Source organism: Macaca thibetana, chromosome 16, assembly GCF_024542745.1.
Source record: "Macaca thibetana thibetana isolate TM-01 chromosome 16, ASM2454274v1, whole genome shotgun sequence".
NCBI lineage: Eukaryota > Metazoa > Chordata > Mammalia > Primates > Cercopithecidae > Macaca > Macaca thibetana.
Window position 1 is genome coordinate 19,588,862 of NC_065593.1, and position 17,071 is coordinate 19,605,932.

Consider the following 17,071-nt stretch of genomic DNA (forward strand, 5'->3'; position numbering starts at 1 on the left):
GAGGGGGTTTGCCTCTTTTTTTTTTTTTTTTTTTTTTTTTTTTGAGACGGAGTCTTGCTCTGTCCCCCAGGCTGGAGTGCAGTGGCCGGATCTCCGCTCACTGCAAGCTCTGCCTCCTGGGTTTACGCCATTCTCCTGCCTCAGCCTCCCGAGTAGCTGGGACTACAGGCGCCCGCCACCATGCCCAGCTAGTTTTTTGTATTTTTTAGTAGAGACGGGGTTTCACTGTGTTAGCCAGGATGGTTTCGATCTCCTGACCTCATGATCCGCCCATCTCGGCCTCCCAAAGTGCCGCGATTACAGGCTTGAGCCACAGCCCTGGAAGAGTTTGCCCCTTGAAGGAGCTTGGTGTACAGGTGTGACGGTCCCATAAAGGCACTTAGGAAAACTAGGCTTTGGCCGGGCGCGGTGGCTCACGCCTGTAATCCCAGCACTTTGGGAGGCCGAGACAGGTGGATCACAAGGTCAGGAGTTCAAGACCAGCCCGGCCAACTTGGGGAAATCCCATCTCTACTAAAAATACAAAAAAATTAGCTGGGTGTGGCAGTGGGCGCCTGTAAACCCAGCCACTCAGGAGGCTGAGGCAGGAGAGAATTGTTTGAACCCTGGAGGCAGAGGTTGCAGTGAGCTGAGATCCTGCCACTGCACTCCAGTCTGGGTGGCAGAGCGAGGCTCCGTCTCAAAAAAAAAAAGAAAAAAGAAAAGAAAAAAGAAAACTAGGCCTGATAGGAGAGAAAATAGGAGGGCCAGGTGCAGTGGCTCATGCCTGTAACTCAGCACTTTGGGAGGCCAAAAAGGGCAGATCACCTGAGGTCAGGAGTTTGAGACCAGCCCGACCAACATGGAGAAACCCCGTCTCTACTAAAATATACAAATTAACCAGGTGTGGTGGCGGGCACCTATAATCCCAGCTACTTGGGAAGCTGATGCAGGAGAATCACTTGAACCCAGGAGGCAGAGGTTGCAGTGAGCCAAGATCGCATGCCAATGCACTCCAACCTGGGCAACAAAGTGAGATTCCATCTCAAAAAAAAAAAAAAAAAAGAGAGAGAGAAAGAGTAAACAGAAATGTCTCAGCCATGATCTGATTTCATCTGTCTCCTCTTTCTTGAAGGGCAGCTGGAACCTCTCATGTGCTTGGTCATATGACCTTGGGCAGTAATAACTTACAACTAACATGTGTGGAGCATGAACAGGAGCTAGTCACCTGTTAAGCATTTTGCATACCCTGTTTTGTGTAATCGTCGCCACCCTTTTAAGAAGATTTTTTTTTTTTTTTTTTTTTTTTTTTTTTTTTTTTAAGACAGAATCTCTCACTCTGTTGCCCAGGCTGCCTCAGCCTCCGAGTAGCTGGGCTACAAGAGGGCTACAGGCGCCTGCCACCTCGCCCGGGTAGTATGATCTCAGCTCCCTACAGCCTCGACCTTCCAGGCTCAGGTGAACTTCCCACCTCAGCCTCCTGAGTAGCTGCGACTACAGGTACATACCACCACATCCAGCTAATTTTTTATATTTTTGTAGCGGCAGGGTTTTGCCATGTTTCCCAGGCTGGTCTTGAACACCTGGGCTCAAGCAATCTGCCCATCTCGGCCTCCCAAAGTGCTAGGATACAGGGAGCCACAGTGTCTGGCCAATTTTTTTATTATTTTTTTGACACAGGGTCTCACTCTGTCACCCAGGCTGCAGCACAGTGATTTGATCACAGCTGACTGCAGCCTTGACCTCCCCAGGCTCAGGTGATCCTTCCACCTTAGCCTCCCAAGTAGCTGGGACTACAGGCAGTGTCACCATGCCGAGCTAATTTTTTTTTTTTTTTTTTTTTAAGATGAAGTTTCACTCTTGTCACCCAGGCTGGAGTGCAAAGGCGCCATCTTGGCTCACCACTACCTCCGCCTCCCGGCTTCAAGCAATTCTCCTGCCTCAGCCTCCTGAGTAGCTGAGATTACAGGCATGCTCCACCATGCCCAGCTAATTTTTTTGCATTTTTTTAGTAGAGATGGGGTTTCTCCATGTTGGTCCGGCTGGTCTCGAACTTCCGACCTCAGGTGATCTGCCTGCCTTGGCCTCCCAAAGTGATGGGATTACAGGCGTGAGCCATCATGCCCACCTTAAGAAGATATTTTTATGCCCAGTTTAGGATAAGGAAGGTAACTGACTACCTTAGGTAACTTGCTCAAGGTCATGTAAGAAGCTAAGAAGCAATAGAGCCAGGATTCACATCCAAGCCTGTCTGATTCTAAAACCAGCATTCTCGGCTGGGCGCGATGGCTCATGTCTGTAATCCTAGCACTTTGAGAGGCTGAGGTGGGCAGATCACCTGAGGTTGGGAGTTCGAGACCAGCCTGGACAACATGGTGAAACCCCATCTCTACAAAAATATAATTAGCTGGGCATGACAGCAAATGCTTGTAATCCCAGCTACTTGGGAGTCTGAGTCAGGAGAGCTGCTTGAACCTGGGAGGCGGAGGTTCCAGTGAGCCGAGACTGCACCATTGCACTCCAGCTGAGCAACAGAGCAGAGTGCAGTGGCATGATCTCAGCTCACTGCAACCTCCACCCCCCAGGTTCAAGTGATTCTCTTGCCACAGCCTCCCAAGCAGCTGGGATTACAGGTGCCTGCCACCACGCCCAGCTAAGTTTTATATTTTTAGTAGAGCTGGGATTGCAGTCGTGAGCCACAGTGCCCAGCCCCAACTTTGATATAAACACCTGAAATCAGAGGATATGTTTTGATGGTCAGGAGGTGGTGCTTGCTTCTTAGTACCAATAGAGCTGGCTGGGTCCACCTGTTCTTTGCGCTGGTCTCAGTTTACCTAGATTTAGCAGGCACTACTTTTACCGTCTGCAAGTCTGTGTGTGCCCTGCCCTCTAGCGGTACTGGGGTTACACTGCAGCAGTGACCTTGCGTGTACCTGATTTTACCTCTTGAAATTCTCCTTTCCTCCCTAGAATAGAGATATCCTTGCAATATTGGGAACTGGTGCACTGGGATTCCTGGGGCATCAAACTGTGGCCCGATCTGAGCCCTAGGGCAGTAGTTTTCAAACTTTAGAGCGTAATTCTTTTTTTTTTTTGAGACGGAGTCTCACTCTGTTGCCCAGGCTGGAGTGCGATTGCACTAACTTGGCTCACTGCAAGCTCCGCCTCCCAGGTTCGAGCAATTCTCCTGCCTCAGCCTCCCAAGTGCCTGGGATTACAGGCGCTTGGCTAACTTTTGTATTTTTAGTGGAGACGGGGTTTCACGTGTTGACCAGGCTGGTCTTGAATTCCTGACCTCAGATGATCCACCTGCCTCAGCCTCCCAAAGTGCTGGAATTACAGGCATGAGCCACCGTGCCCGGCCCTTTAGGGCATAATTCTAATTCAGTAGTCTGGAGTGAGACCCAGGCATCTAAATTTTTAACAAGTACCCCAGGCAATTCTGATGCAGCGAACTTCAGGCTACATCTTCAGAAGTCAAGTCTGTAACAGCTTTCTTCTCTTCCGAATTTCCTTCTCACTGCCCCGGGTAAGCGTTTTCCCTGGATCCCAACGCAAGCACCTTTGGGCTTGGGGAATCTCAGACCAAATTAGCCACTCCCCTTGGCCAACCTCAGTATTGGGTTTCCAGGAGGTCATGTCTTGGATAGTCAGGGACAGAGGCTGCAGCTGCCCGAGCAGTCAGCCCATGTTGAGTGTGGCCAGTTCTTGCTAATCTGGCAGGGAGAAAAGTAAAGGTAGCTCCACCATTTAGTGCACCAACTGCGGACCAGTGTGGCAGGTACTATGCTAGGTGTTTTCTAATTAAATTTGTTTTTCGTCTTTTTTCTTTTTTTTGAGATGGAGTCACATTCTGTCACCTAGGCTGGAGTGCAGTGGCGCTATCTTGGCTCACTGCAACCTCTGCATCGGCCTCCTGAGTAGCTGGGACCACAGATGTGCACCACCACACCTGGCTAATTTTTTGTATTTTGGGTAGAGCTAGGGTTTCACCATGTTGCCCAGGCTGGTCTCAAACTCCTGAGCTCAAGCAGTCTGCCTGCCTCAGCCTCCCAAAGTGCTATGATTATAGGTGTGAGCCACCTCGCTGGGCCATTTTTTATTTTTTATTTATTTATTTAAGAGACAGGGTCTTGCCATGTTGCCCAGGCTGGTCTTGAACTCCTGGGCTCAAAGTGATCCACCTGCTTCGGCCTCCCAAAGTGCTGGGATTACAGGTATGAGCCACCGCACCTGGCCAAATTTTGAATTTTTAAAAAATTTTTAATTGGTGAAATCCCTACAACAAACCTTGAATTCCTTATTCACCGTATGTTGTAGATGAGGGAAAATTATCTGTAACAATTTCACAGCTAGTAAGAGCTGGAATTTGAATCTAAGTGTGTCTAACTCAGTAGTTCTCAGCTGGAGGAGATTTTGGCCCCTAGGAGACATTTGGTAACGTCTGGAGATACTTTTGGCTGTCAAAACTGGGAGCTGGGGATGGGTGATGTTGCCACTGACATCTAGGACAGAGGCCAGGGACCACGTAAATGTCCTACTGTGCACCCAGTAGCCCTCCCACAAGAAATTATTCTACTTCAAATGCCAGTGGGTGCTGAGGTGGAGAAACCCTGGACTCAAAGCCTGTGCTTCTGGCCTTGGGGGTGGGGTCAGTGTTCAGAACAAAATGGAAAAGGGTCACCCCAAGGGCCGTGAGCGGGAAAGGGATGGGATTTCTATGCTGGGGATAATGGAGAATAAGGGCCGCTGGTGAGGCTTCGTTTTCTTCCACGTTTGGCCAGGGCCCTGCTCAATTTCTCCCTGCCTTGCCAAGTCAGTCCTTAGGACTTCACACTAAGCTTGTCCTGGAGTGACCCTGACTCCCAACGCAGGATCGGGGCAAAATATTTACCTGGGTATTCCTGCAGCACTTCCCAGCCAAAGATGCTGGCTTTTGGGGCCAACATGTCCCACCTGCAGCCCTTGAGCAATTAGGACCCTTGCTGTGGGGGGTGGCCATGTGGGCAGGGCACTGCTGAAAGCCAAAAATGGAGTGGCCCAGGGACCAGGTGGCAGCTGAGAACAGTTAGAAGTGGAGTGAATGTGGCAGGGCACAGTGGCTTACACCTGTAATCCCAGCACTTTGGGAGGCTAAGGCAGGTGGATCACCTGAGGTCAGGAGTTCGAGACCAGCCTGGCCAACATGGTGAAACCCCGTCTCTACTAAAAATACAAAAATTAGCCGGGAGTGGTGGTGTGTGCCTGTAGTCCCAGCTACTCGGGAGGCTGAAGGAGGAGAATCGCTTGAACCCGGGAGGTGGAGGTTGCAGTGAGCCGAGATAGCGTCACTGCACTCCAGCCTGGGCAACAGAACGAGACTGTCTCAAAAATAATAATAATAATAATAATAAAATAGGCCGGGCGCGGTGGCTCACGCCTGTAATCCCAGCACTTTGGAAGGCCAAGGTGGGTGGATCACGAGATCAGGAGATCGAGACCATCCTGGCTAACACGGTGAAACCCCGTCTCTACTAAAAATAAAAAAAAATTAGCCGGGCGTGGTGGCGGGCACCTGTAGTCCCAGCTACTTGGGAGACTGAGGCAGGAGAATGGCGTGAACCCAGGAGGTGGAGCTTGCAGTGAGCCGAAATTGCGCCACTGCACTCCAGCCTGGGCGACAGAGCGAGACTCCGTCTCTAAATAAATAAATAAATAAAATAAGTGGAGTAAATGGGCAAAACCAGGAAGATCCTATCAGCCCACGGAGGAATAGGGCAACTTGAGTAGGAAGTAGGGGGCGGCTGGCCTGGGAAACAGCGTTCTGAACTGCAAGTTTGCTTCCCATAGCCATTCCTCCTCCCCAGGCTTGGTCCTCGGGTTCACTATACCCTCCCCGGTGCCAGCCACCATTCTGGACCTCCCCAATACTGGCCTCCCCCTAGACCAGGGAGGATCTAGACCAGAGAGTCTGAATTGACTATGCTAACAGGAAATACCTCTTTCCAAGCCCAGAGCCTCTGAAGAACTAAGGAGTAGAGCGGGGTTCGGGTTGGGGTTGGGGGTAGACAGTCTTGGAGTGATAGGGGAAAAGAAAGATCATACAATCACATCCCCCATGTTCTTTCCTTCACCACCCATGGGGGTGGATAGGGGGATGGAGGAGGGTAAGCAAGGAGGAGGATGTGGTAACAGCTGATTCGTCCCCTGAGGTCACACTTTCCAACAATCAGCTGTTACTGGGGCGCAAGGCAGGAAGTTTCCTTAAAGGCGCAATGTCCTGAACGCAGGCTCAGAATTCTGGAGCTCCAAGGAACTTTATCAATTACCTGATGGAGAGCGTATTTAACAGAGGGAAGGATCTCACCCTCCAGGCTCGTCTCTCCTCAGTTACTCTCAGCCCTTATTTGGAGCTGAAGGAAAAGGCATGGATTTCAGTCTACATGTTCCTCTTTCTGGGGCTTGCGCGGAGTGATAAGGTGGGGTAGGCTTGCCCCTTTAAAAAAGCCGACCAACAGCTTTTGCCAAGTCATTGGGTTCATTTCAGTTTTTGCCCATCCCCCGCTCATCGAGACTCTGATTGGCCCCTGGGGAAGGAGCAGTCTGCTCATTGGTCTCCACCTTCGAAATCTCTTCCCTAAGTAGGCCTGAGTCAGTGAAGAGCTTTGGAGGGCGGGACTGAATGGGGGTTAATCAGAGGATGCGATTGCTGACCATTTGCACTTTGGCATGGCCCATCCCCTAATTTCTGACCAGAAGCCCTCCCTGTACCCGAAGGTGAGGACTGTGCTATGAATCTATTGTTAGAAAGCTACCTCTTGGGAGGCTCTGGGGGCTCTTCTGGGACTGGGAAGAGACATCCCAGAAAAAAGCCTCCTCTGGTTAGGAAGGGCCCCCAGGAGGAGTGGGCTGGGTCTCTCCAGTGAAAGCTGGGCTGGGCGAGGTGAGCATCCTCCCTCCTCCAAAAGGCCTCGATAGCTCTCCAGCGGCAGCCTCTGCTACCCTGGGGGCTGACGCTCTGTCCACTCCTGCTCCTTGGTCCGCGCCACCTTTCCTTAAAGAGCTATAGCGTCCCGCCGAGGCCGGCCAGTCAGTTTGGGAGATGTCTAAAAGAAGCACTCACGGCTCCAACAAGGAGGGGCTGTCGCCCTTTAAGGACTTCCCTGGGCCGGATTCCGAGCTCAGTTTAAAAATGCCAACTCACAGAGCGCACTGGGTTCTGGGAAGGAGGGTGTCGGGCTGAGAACTACACGGACCAGCATGCATTGCAAATGCAGACGCCGTGACTTTCGCCTGCTCTTTAGGACTCTCGTTTGACGTAGCGCTTTTCTAAGCGGGTCGCTGACGCGAAGGGCTGGGCCACGCCTTTCCGTCTATTGGCCGGCTCGTGAGTGGGTGGGCGGGGCTTGGTGCAATTCCGCCCGGCAAAAGGGTGGCCTCCTTGCCAATCAGAGCCAGGGCGCCTGGAGAGGCGGGACCAGGGCGAGGCCCCGGCGCCCCCGGGTGGGCGTGGCCACGTTGCCCAGCAGTGGGCGGTGATTGGCCCCGGGCGGTGCATTCGCAGCTCGTGCGTCACGACGCCGCCAGCTGATCGGAGCCTGGAGCCGGTGTGTGCTGGGCGCCGAGAAGAGACAGCGCCGCCGGCCGTGGGGAGAGGACGCAGTGATTTCCTCCCCTCTGCGCAGCAACCCCCACACCCAGCACCAGGTGGGTGTGAGCTGGCCATCCGGTCACGCAGCGGGGAACCGCGGTAACGGGATGGAGGGTGAAAGTGGGGTCCGGGCGGCCACACCCTGCCCTTCCGGGGAGGAGAGAGGGGGCGGCGGGGGCAGGGGCGCTTCGGGAAGAGGGGCCTGGACTGGCCGGGTTAGTGTGTCAGGAGCTCTGAGGAAAGAGTCCGGGACGGGAGTCGTGGCGGAAGGGCTGGCGGAGTGGCGGGGTTGGGGGAGCCGAGGGGCCGGAGGGCCGGAGGGCCGGGGGCGGCTCACCCGGCGGCCCGCGGTCTGAGGATACAGGGGCCGGCCATCTAGCCTGGGGAGGTTCTGGACCCCCCGAGCGGGCGGCGGGGAGGTGCTTTGCCTCTGTCGGCGTTCACTGGGTCAGAGCCAGTTCAGCGCCAGTTCAGCTCCCTGGCAGGGAAGGGGTCGCTGGGCGGGCCGGCCCCTCCTCTCGTTCCCTCCAGGGGATGTTATGTAAGGGGGGAGGGGAGAGGAGTAGGGGGCGGCGGTGCCGGGGCCTTATGCAACCCAAAGGTTAGGGTTTCACCGCGGTTGGGCGGGGGAAAGAGGGCAAGAGGAGGGCCTGGAAACTCTAACCCCCCCTCCCCAGACTAACTGGCCGTCTTGGGCCGAGAGAAGGTCACCTCTGCACCTCCCCCCAGCCTGTCCGGTTGTGAGGCCCCTAGCCCAGGCCTGGCCCTGACTGCCTGGGAAGCCGGCTGGCTGGGTGGGGCGCCTGGGTTAGTCATCACTGGGCTCCCTCTCTCCCCACCTCCCGGCCAACTCTTGGCCCCTCCCCATGGCCTCCGGCGAGGCTGTCGCCCCCACCTCCCTCCGGCCCTGGTTCCAGCCTCCAACTCCTTTGGCCTGTCATCCTGGCTGTCAGACTGGGCTAGGAGCTGTCAGAGTGCCAGAGGGTTGATGGAGCAGCTGGTCAGAGGGTCAGTGCCCTGGGCCCACCCCGCCCTGCAGCCAAGGGCACCTGCTTGGCATAGACTCTCAGCAGCTGCTGACTCCTCTGAGTTGAACAGAGCTATCTCAGACAGAGGAAGGTCGGACGGAGTTGGACTGGTCACCCAGGGGAAGGAAGATACACAAAGTTCATGCCTCCCAAGAGGGTTTCGGAATTTGAACCGCACCCCGTATCCGCCAATCTTTCTTACCCTCTGAGTATAGAAATTCCAAGGCAAGACCGCCTTGGCCCCTCAGCCTGGCGTGGGCCATGCCCTTGGACTGAGTGTCAGCAGAGACCCGCCCTCCCCAGCTCACATCCCCCGAGCCTGCCACGCCCCCAGCCCCCTCCCTGGGCCATGCTGCAGGGCCCGGCTTTTCCTGCTGATTCATGCGTTGGAACTGTGGGGGCGGGGCTTGGAACTTGGAACAAAGTTCAGACATGGAGGGGCCGGCAGACAGCCTGGAATTCATACCAGATGTACCCGGAATGCGCAAGCGGAATGCCTGGCATCCGAGAGTCCTGGGGAAGCTGCCCAGCCACCCTGCTCATACCTCCCTCCCCTCCAGCCTGTGGTCCCCTGCCCGCCCCTCACAGCCCCAGCCACCCTGCCCACACCTCCCTCCTCTCCAGCCTGTGGTCCCCTGTCCGCCCCTCACAGCCCCGGGGCCTCTGCTGACCTTCTTTCAAACGCTAGGCCTCCTCCCTTCCTCACTCTTCCCCAATCCAGGCCCCCAGAACTCTCCTTCCAGCTGAACTCCCTGGGAACAAGTCATTTGGGCTGATGACTGAACTCATATTTCTGGACCTGAGGTACCACACTTCTAGTACCTGCGTGCTGGTGGGGTGTGTCCAGGGTCTCGGGCTCTGCCCTGTCTGAATGCTGAGGAGGCTGGGCCCCCGGGGGCTGCTAGGGCAGGGGTGGCTGAGAGCAGGACTGGGTTTCTCTAGACTCCAGTTCTGGAAAGAAGAGTAAGGGAAGTCTGTTTACAGCTGCCTCTTGCTGCTCACTGAGGCTAACAGCTTCTGCAGGCCCACATCAGAGCTGCAACCCTTCATTAGAATCTCAAAGGTCTACTGGGGCAGGACCCTGATGGCCAGTGAGTGGGTCAGCGTGGCAGCAACATGCCCTGCTCAGCTCTTTCCCATTTTCCCTCCCTTTCCCCTAGGAGCCTGTTCCTCTCACACCCTCACCTGGCTGAGCCGCAGTAGTTCTTCAGTGGCAAGCTTTATGTCCTGACCCAGCTAAAGCTGCCAGTTGAAGAACTGTTGCCCTCTGCCCCTGGCTTCGAGGAGGAGGAGGAGCTGCTTTCCCCATCATCTGGAAGGTGACAGAAATGGGCTGGGAAGGTCCGAGCAGCAGGGTTGATGATACGTTTTGGGAAAGCTGGAGAGCCTTTGCCCAGATTGGCCCAGCAAGGAGCGGTTTTAGATTAGAGACACTGGCTGAATTGAGGAGTAGAAGGCTCAAACAAGCCCAGGTTAGTTGGTCTTTGTGTGACAGTGGGAAGAAGTGGAGAGAACACTCTGTCTCCCCAACTTCCTTCTTGACCCTCCTTCCGTGTCTCTCATTCTTCCCCACTGGCCTTTCCAGATGAGGTCCGAAAGTAAGTTCACTCTTCCAGGAAAAGTGACACTGAACCCGGTGTGAGGATCATCCCTCTGCTCTTATTTTTCCCTGCATTTCCTTAGGCTGGCCCAGACTCTCGATTCCTGGCCGCTTACCTGTGTCTGAGACCCTTAGGCCTCCTGTCTCAGTTTCTCCACCTGTGAGATGGGCAGCCAGACAGATGAGTGTACGTGAGGGAGTCAGAAGCCCACCTGGGCTCTCGCGCCGCTGTGGGTGGGAACACACACTTTTCACATAAGCTGTTGTCCCTCCCCCATCCCTGACACCATCACCCAGGAGCTGGGCGGGGTAATGGGAAGCTGGAGGAGGGGGTTAGAGTTAGACCAATGCAAGGAGCTAGGAGGAGCTCGCCTCTCCACGATGTCCCCCCATGCAAGGGTGGCCCAAGGCTTCCCCTGATATCCAAAGCAGGACAGCAGCCCCTTGGTGGGATTCTAACTGCCGCTGCCCTGTTTCTTTCCTCACTTTGCTTTCCAAGGTGGTGTGTGATCCCCAGCTCAGGCCTGTGCAGATGGGAAATTCTCCCCTGCAGCAAGCAGGGGAGGTGGGTTGTGGGATGTGACCTCCTTCTGGATATCAGGCAGTGTAAACCTGCCCCCTCCAGCCCTGATCCATTCTCACCCAGCGGCTACAGGAAGCTGTCTGTTCGATTTGGTGGGAGGAGATGTGCAGGGAGCTGTATCTTATCCTCCGCTTGTGAAAAACTCAAGGATGTGGAGAAGAGTAGACTGTGGAACCCTGCCCTTCTGCAGCCAAGCTGAGTGGGACAGTGGTAGAGAGGAGGGGATAGACGCATAGGCTGCAACAAAGGTCACTCTGTTCCTGGACACTGCCTCCGTCCTTTCTTCTTGCTTCACTGGCCACAGCGTCTCCCTCCAGCCCTCGCATGTGCCTCTGCCATCTTCACCCATCATGGAGCAGAGGTGAGGAAAGGGAGCCTGGAAATGCGGAGACCAGTGAAGGACCAGGCCTGGAGAGCACAGGGTCCTACCTGGGCATCCAACAGAGGAGCCCATAAAGGCCAGGAGCACCCCAAAAGGAGGGAGGACAGCCAGCCTCCATCGACGGCAAGCCTCCAGCCCTCTCCTCCTTTGATCGCCATTTCTCTCCAGGCTTTCTGCCTCCAAGATGTGGCACCATAGTGCAGTGCCCTGTGGCTTCACCGCCCTACTTCCACCTCCGCCCAGCCTGTAATGTTTATGTAAGCAGCCTCAAGGACCAAGAGCCATCTGCGAAAGGACATACACAGGAAATTCATAAAAGAAATCGGAATGGATAAAACCATGAAAAAAATGTATGCTTCATTAGTAATTAAAGAAAGGCAAATAGAGCTGAAAGCATTTTTCCCTTAGCAAACCATAACAGAAAAAAATAAGACCCAATATTGGCAAAGAGACTATTGAAATGACATTGCCATATATTGCGCGTGGGAGTATACATCGTATACATCGGTGCAGGCTTCCTGGATGGCGGTTGGATAATATGTGTCATGTAGCCTAAAAGCTCCACGTCCTTTGACCTATGAATTCTATCTTTGGGAATTTATCCTAAGAAAATAATTAAGGATTTAGTTAGTGATAAGATGTTCATCCTAGGTTTGCAATGGAGAAAAATGGGAAGCAATGGTTTGGTTGGGAATTCATTCCTTTTCTGCTGTAATGAAAGTTTGCAGTAGGGGATTTTGCTTAGGGAAATTATTGTATCTCCATCCAGATGGTGGGGTACTGCACAGACATTAAAAGTCATGTAAAAGAACATCTGACTGAAAGAAAAATACTCCTTGAATATTAAAAGGTTGTAAAAATAGTGCATGTTATGTGATCTCAATTTTGTCTTTTAAAGTATGGGTGTATACTTGTATACGTAGAGCAGATAAAAAAGACGAAAGGCATGCTAAAAAATGTTTAGTGGTTATCTTTGGATGGTGGAACAAAGTCACTGAAATTTTCATCTTTAGTTTTTCTGTAATTTCCAAATTTTCTACATTAATTGTGTATTGCTTTCCTATAATAAATATAATTTAAGAGATTGGTGTTATTATTTAAACCTTTGGAGAAGTGGGGGTAGAATAATGAAGGGAAGACCTCAGCTTTTTGGTGAGAAGGTTTGGTTGGGATGCCTCTTCGTCTATGAACTTAATTCTTTGAAGTAGCTGGAATCCTTCCTCTCAGGCTGCAGGAAACAGCTCTGAATTGCTGGCTGACTGCTAGCTGAAGAGGTGTGGAGTGGAGTAAGATGGAAGGAAAGCAGTACAAACCTGGGGCTCTTCAGGTGGTGAGGGGCTGGGGGAGACTTTTCCTCTTAAGGCTGGAGGGTTCTAGAATCTTAACAGCCCTGCTACTGAGAGCAGGACAGATCTGTTTTTCTCTTCTGACTCTGTCCCAGCCTTGAAGGGACCCTGTGTTACCTTTCCTTGTCCTTGGATTGTTAGATACCCTACCTACCCAACAGGTACCAGGCCTTTGGGGAAGGGGGTGCTTTTCAAGACCGGCGGCCTGCGATTCCCTTTTGCCTCGTCTTCCTAATGAGGCTCCTCTGTAGGGCCAAAAACAATGCTAGGGGTCAGGGCGGGGCCCAGTGCGTCGCTTCTCCAACATGGGGGCTCCTGGGGGTTGTGGAAGCGGGGAGCAGAACTGCTGGAATTACAGGTTTTCTGGGATATGTTAAAGGCCTGGAAACCTCAGGAGGCAGAAGGGGTGGCTCCAAGAAAGTGGGGCGCCCCCTCCCCACCACGGATGCTGGGAGGGAAGTGGGGGCGGCGGCGAGACTCGGGCAGGCACGGGTGGGCTGTGCTGGCCTCTGCTTCCAGGGTGTGGCGGTGACGCTCAGTAGGTGAAAGGCTCTGGAGCTGGAGGAGGAGGTCGAGGTTCGCGGGCGGGGCCCGGGAGTGTCAGGTGAGGTTAGACTGGAGACCCAGGTCTGCAACTCCAGCGCTTCAGGACGCCTGGAGCTGGGGAGGAACCCTATTGGTGAACATCCTGGAGGCCCCCCGAGCTCTAGGGTCCGGAGCCCCCGAACCGCTCCCCTGGCTGGGGCGGGACGCGATCGGTGGCCAAGGCTCCGGGGGTGGTGGCCCCGCGGCTGCTCCAATCACCGCGCAGCCGAGGGATGGGGCGTGGACGAGCAGGGAAAAGTTCCTGCGGATTTCGAAGGCGGGGCCGGGAGGGGAGCCGGGGGCCCAGCCCTGCAGGAAAGCGGGTTCCAGTCCTGGCCGAGAGTGCGGGCACCAAGCGGACAGACTTGGACCCCCCGCCCCCCCAACCGCTGCCCGGCCATGGCGCCCCCGGGGCTCCTGGTGGCCGGCGCCTCCTTCCTTGCGTTCCGAGGGCTGCACTGGGGGCTGCGGCGGCTGCCCACGCCGGAATTGGCCACTCGGGACCGCTGGCAGTGGCGGAACCTCTGCGTCTCCCTGGCGCACAGCCTGCTCTCGGGGGCCGGGGCACTGCTCGGGTGCGGGCTTGGGGGTTCGAGGCGCACCGGGCGAGGGCGAGGGGTGGGAGGCTGAGGCCGGGAGACCCGGCGGGCGTCTCCAGAGTTGAGACTGGGGTGGGGGCGCCCACAGAGAGAGCGGGGTCAGGGCCTGGAGAGGCTAACCATGCCCCTCCCTTCCCCCTCCATACCCCAGCCTGTCACTGCACCCTCAGATGGCCGCCGACCCCATCCATGGCCACCCGAGCTGGGCCCTGGTGCTGGTGGCCGTGTCTGTGGGTAAGTCTGCAGGGAAGGCTGGGCCGGTGGGGCGACGGGGGGTGCGGGGGGCAGCTTCTGCTGTCCTTCGAGGTCCATTCCCCTCCCCCGTGGGGGTTAAACGTTCCTGAAGCTTTTACCAAGGGAAACCTAAGAACTGGGAGAGGGGCGGGGCAGGGCGGGGAGGGGGGAGCTGGAAATCCTCTCTAAGCTGCCCAGGCTCTGAAGCAGCCTAACCTCTACCCCCATGCCCACAGGTTACTTCCTGGCAGACGGAGCTGACCTGCTGCGGAACCAGACCTTGGGCAAGACCTGGGATCTTCTCTGTCATCATTTGGTGGTGAGACTGAGGGGAGAAGCCAGACAGGAGGGAGGAGGGAACCCTGTCCAACCTGAGCTTCCCAGTCTTTCCTCTTTCTTCTTTTTTTTGAGACAGAGTCTCACTCTGTCACCCAATTTGGAGTCCAGTGGTTCAGCCTCAGCTCACTGCAGCCTTCGCCTCCGGGGTTCAAGCAATTCTCCTCCCTCAGCCTCCCATGTAGCTGGAATTACAGGCACCCACCACCACACCCAAGTAATTTTTATATTTTTACTAAAGATGGGGTTTCTCTATGTTGGCCAGGCTGGTCTCGAAATTCTGACCTCAGGTGATCCACCCACTTCGGCCTCCCAAAGTGACGGGGTTACAGGCATGAGCCACCGCCCCTGGCCCTCTCTTCATTTTTCTATCCTATCATTTCCCACAGAGTCTCTGCCCCCAGCTGGTGCTTGGCTCCCCAGTCTTAGGCTGAGTTAGGGGGAGGAGGTGGCTGCTGGCCACAGCTGGGGAGTCCAGACACCCACCATCCAAGGGCACCTACCATGTGAGCCTAAGGAGTTCGGGTCCCCCTACAGGTGTGCAGTTGATCACGGAAATGTGGAATATGGAGCTTTTCTGAAAAGGGGGTGCCCTAGTATAGGGTGTGGGTATGCGGTATGAAAGCCCTAGGCCAGGTGTAGTGGCTCACGCCTGTAATCCCAGAACTTTGGGAGGCCGAGGAAGGTGGATCACGAGGTCAGGAGATCGAGACCATCCTAATACAGTGAAACCCCGTCTCTACTAAAAATACAAAAATTAGCTGGGTGTGGTGGTGCACGCCTGTAGTCCCAGCTACTCGGGAAGCTGAGGCAGGAGAATCTCTTGAACCAGGGAAGCGGAGGTTGCAGTGAACCAAGATCACACCACTGCACTCCAGCCTGGTGACAGAGTGAGACTCTGTCTCAAAAAAAAAAAAAAAAAAGAAAGAAAAGAAAGCCCAGGAATGGGAAGTTAAAGGGGTGTTAGGGGATGAGACAGCCCCTCCCTGGGCCAATCCTGGCTCCATCTATGGAAGGGTTGTTTCAAGGCTGCTTAGGGCCCCAGGATAAAGGTAAAAGCATAAAGGTCAGGTGTTTGGGGAGTCCCACAGAGTGCGTGGAAGCCTCTCTTAAGGCCTGGGTTATTGGGACATGATGGCTGGCAGGTTGTGGGGGGTCCTCTGACCTGTGACCCTGGCTCCCAGGTGGTGAGCTGCCTCAGCACCGCTGTTCTGTCTGGCCACTACGTGGGCTTCTCCATGGTGTCTCTGCTCCTGGAGTTGAACTCTGCCTGCTTGCACCTGCGGAAGCTGCTGTTGCTCTCTCGCCAGGCCCCATCCCTGGCCTTCAGCGTGACCAGCTGGGCCTCCTTGGCCACCCTGGCCCTCTTCCGCCTGGTCCCGCTGGGGTGGATGAGTCTGTGGCTATTCCGGCAGCGCCACCAGGTTCCTCTTGCTCTGGTCACCCTGGGTGGAATTGGGCTGGTCACTGTGGGCGTCATGAGCATCATATTGGGGATCCGCATTCTGGTCAATGATGTCCTGCGGTCTCGACCCCATCCACCCAGCCCCGGGCACGAGAAAACCAGGGGGACCAGGACACATCGTGACGATGGACCTGTCACCAGGGACAATTCCACTCTCAGCCTGAAAGACTAGAGAAAAGCCATGGGCCCCTCGCTGGGGGAGGTGGGGCCAGGACAAGGAGATGAGAGTCTTCCATGCACAGTCCCCCATCGGGGTGAGGGCCAGACTGGCTCATCAGCATCTCGGTTTCTCTTCCAGCTAACTCACATCCCTTCCCCTTGCTAGGATCTAAGAAGAAATGCTGATGCTGGATGGGTGGGAACCTGGGTTTCTGTTTACTGAAATCCGTCATCAGATGAGTGCCCTTTCCAGCAAATAAACTCAAGAAGTACAGCCAGATCTGTCAGTAAAGGGTGGCAGGAGGCAAGCAGCTGGAAGAAACTGCCAGTGGAGACAGAAGCTCTTTGCTTTAACCCAGGGACATGTCGGGGAAGGTGAAGTCCCACTAGGATCAGAGAGATCTGGTATGGGGCGAGTAGGGACAGAGAAAAGAGATCTCACCTATAACCAAATTCTGGCAGGGGGAGGAAGGTAGAGGAGGTGCTATCTGTCCCGGCAGAGATGGACGTGATAGTTGCCAAGAGACAGAACCTGGGCCACAGCAATTGCTGCTAATATTTCTGGTTCTCAAAGCCACACTCCTGTTTTTCTTTCTTTTGTTTTTCTTTTTTATTTTTTTATGAGATAGCATCTCACTCTGTCACCCAGGCTGGAGTGTAGTGGCACGATTCCAGCTCACTGCAACCTCAGCCTCTTGGGTTCAAGTGATTCTCCTGCCTTAGCCTCCCAAGTAGCTGGGACTACAGGCATGCACCACCAAGACCAGCTAATTTTTGTATTTTTTGGTGGAGAGGTTTCACCATGTTGCCCAGGCTGGTCTTGAACTCCTGACAAGTGATCCACCTGCCTCGGCCTCCCAGAGTGCTGGGATTATAGATATGAGCCACTACGCCCGGCACACACTCCTGTTTTTCTGCTTAACCCTGGTCCTACTGTGTCCTTTTAATTTTTTTAAATTTTTAAATTTTTTTGGTGTCTTTTTACTTTTCGTTTTTTTTTTTCTTTTCTTTTTTCTTTTTCTTTTTTCTTTTTCTTTTTTTTTTTTTTTGAGACAAGTTCTTGCTCTGTCGCCCAGGACAGCGTGTAGGACTTGATCTTGGCTCACTGGAATCTCTGCCTCCCAGGCTCAAGCAATACTCCTGCC

The 17,071-nt window shown here is 54.5% G+C and overlaps 2 protein-coding genes and 1 long non-coding RNA gene across 3 annotated transcripts in view; 2 read left to right on the top strand and 1 right to left on the bottom strand.

Moving 5' to 3' along the window:
• SERPINF1 (serpin family F member 1) overlaps positions 1 to 17,071 on the bottom strand; it is a 173,001-nt gene that overhangs the window by 56,034 nt on the left and 99,896 nt on the right. The window lies entirely within an intron of this gene.
• On the top strand, positions 6,509 to 12,284 carry LOC126938894 (uncharacterized). The gene is made up of 4 exons (XR_007720187.1): positions 6,509 to 6,735; positions 7,523 to 7,665; positions 9,359 to 9,441; positions 9,798 to 12,284. It is a non-coding gene; the product is annotated as an uncharacterized LOC126938894 (long non-coding RNA).
• TLCD2 (TLC domain containing 2) lies at positions 13,332 to 16,920 on the top strand. The gene is made up of 4 exons (XM_050763589.1): positions 13,332 to 13,708; positions 13,884 to 13,966; positions 14,203 to 14,285; positions 15,487 to 16,920. The coding sequence occupies exons 1-4, from the start codon at positions 13,533 to 13,535 to the stop codon at positions 15,937 to 15,939; spliced, it is 795 nt and encodes a 264-aa protein (XP_050619546.1). The 5' UTR covers positions 13,332 to 13,532; the 3' UTR covers positions 15,940 to 16,920.

Coding starts and splice junctions, on each gene's coding strand:
- TLCD2 (XM_050763589.1), top strand. CDS start 13,533: ATGGCGCCCCCGGGGCTCCTGGTGGCCGGCGCCTCCTTCCTTGCGTTC. Junction 13,967..14,202: donor GCTGGTGGCCGTGTCTGTGG/GTAAGTCTGCAG, acceptor CCATGCCCACAG/GTTACTTCCTGGCAGACGGA. Junction 14,286..15,486: donor TTCTCTGTCATCATTTGGTG/GTGAGACTGAGG, acceptor CCTGGCTCCCAG/GTGGTGAGCTGCCTCAGCAC.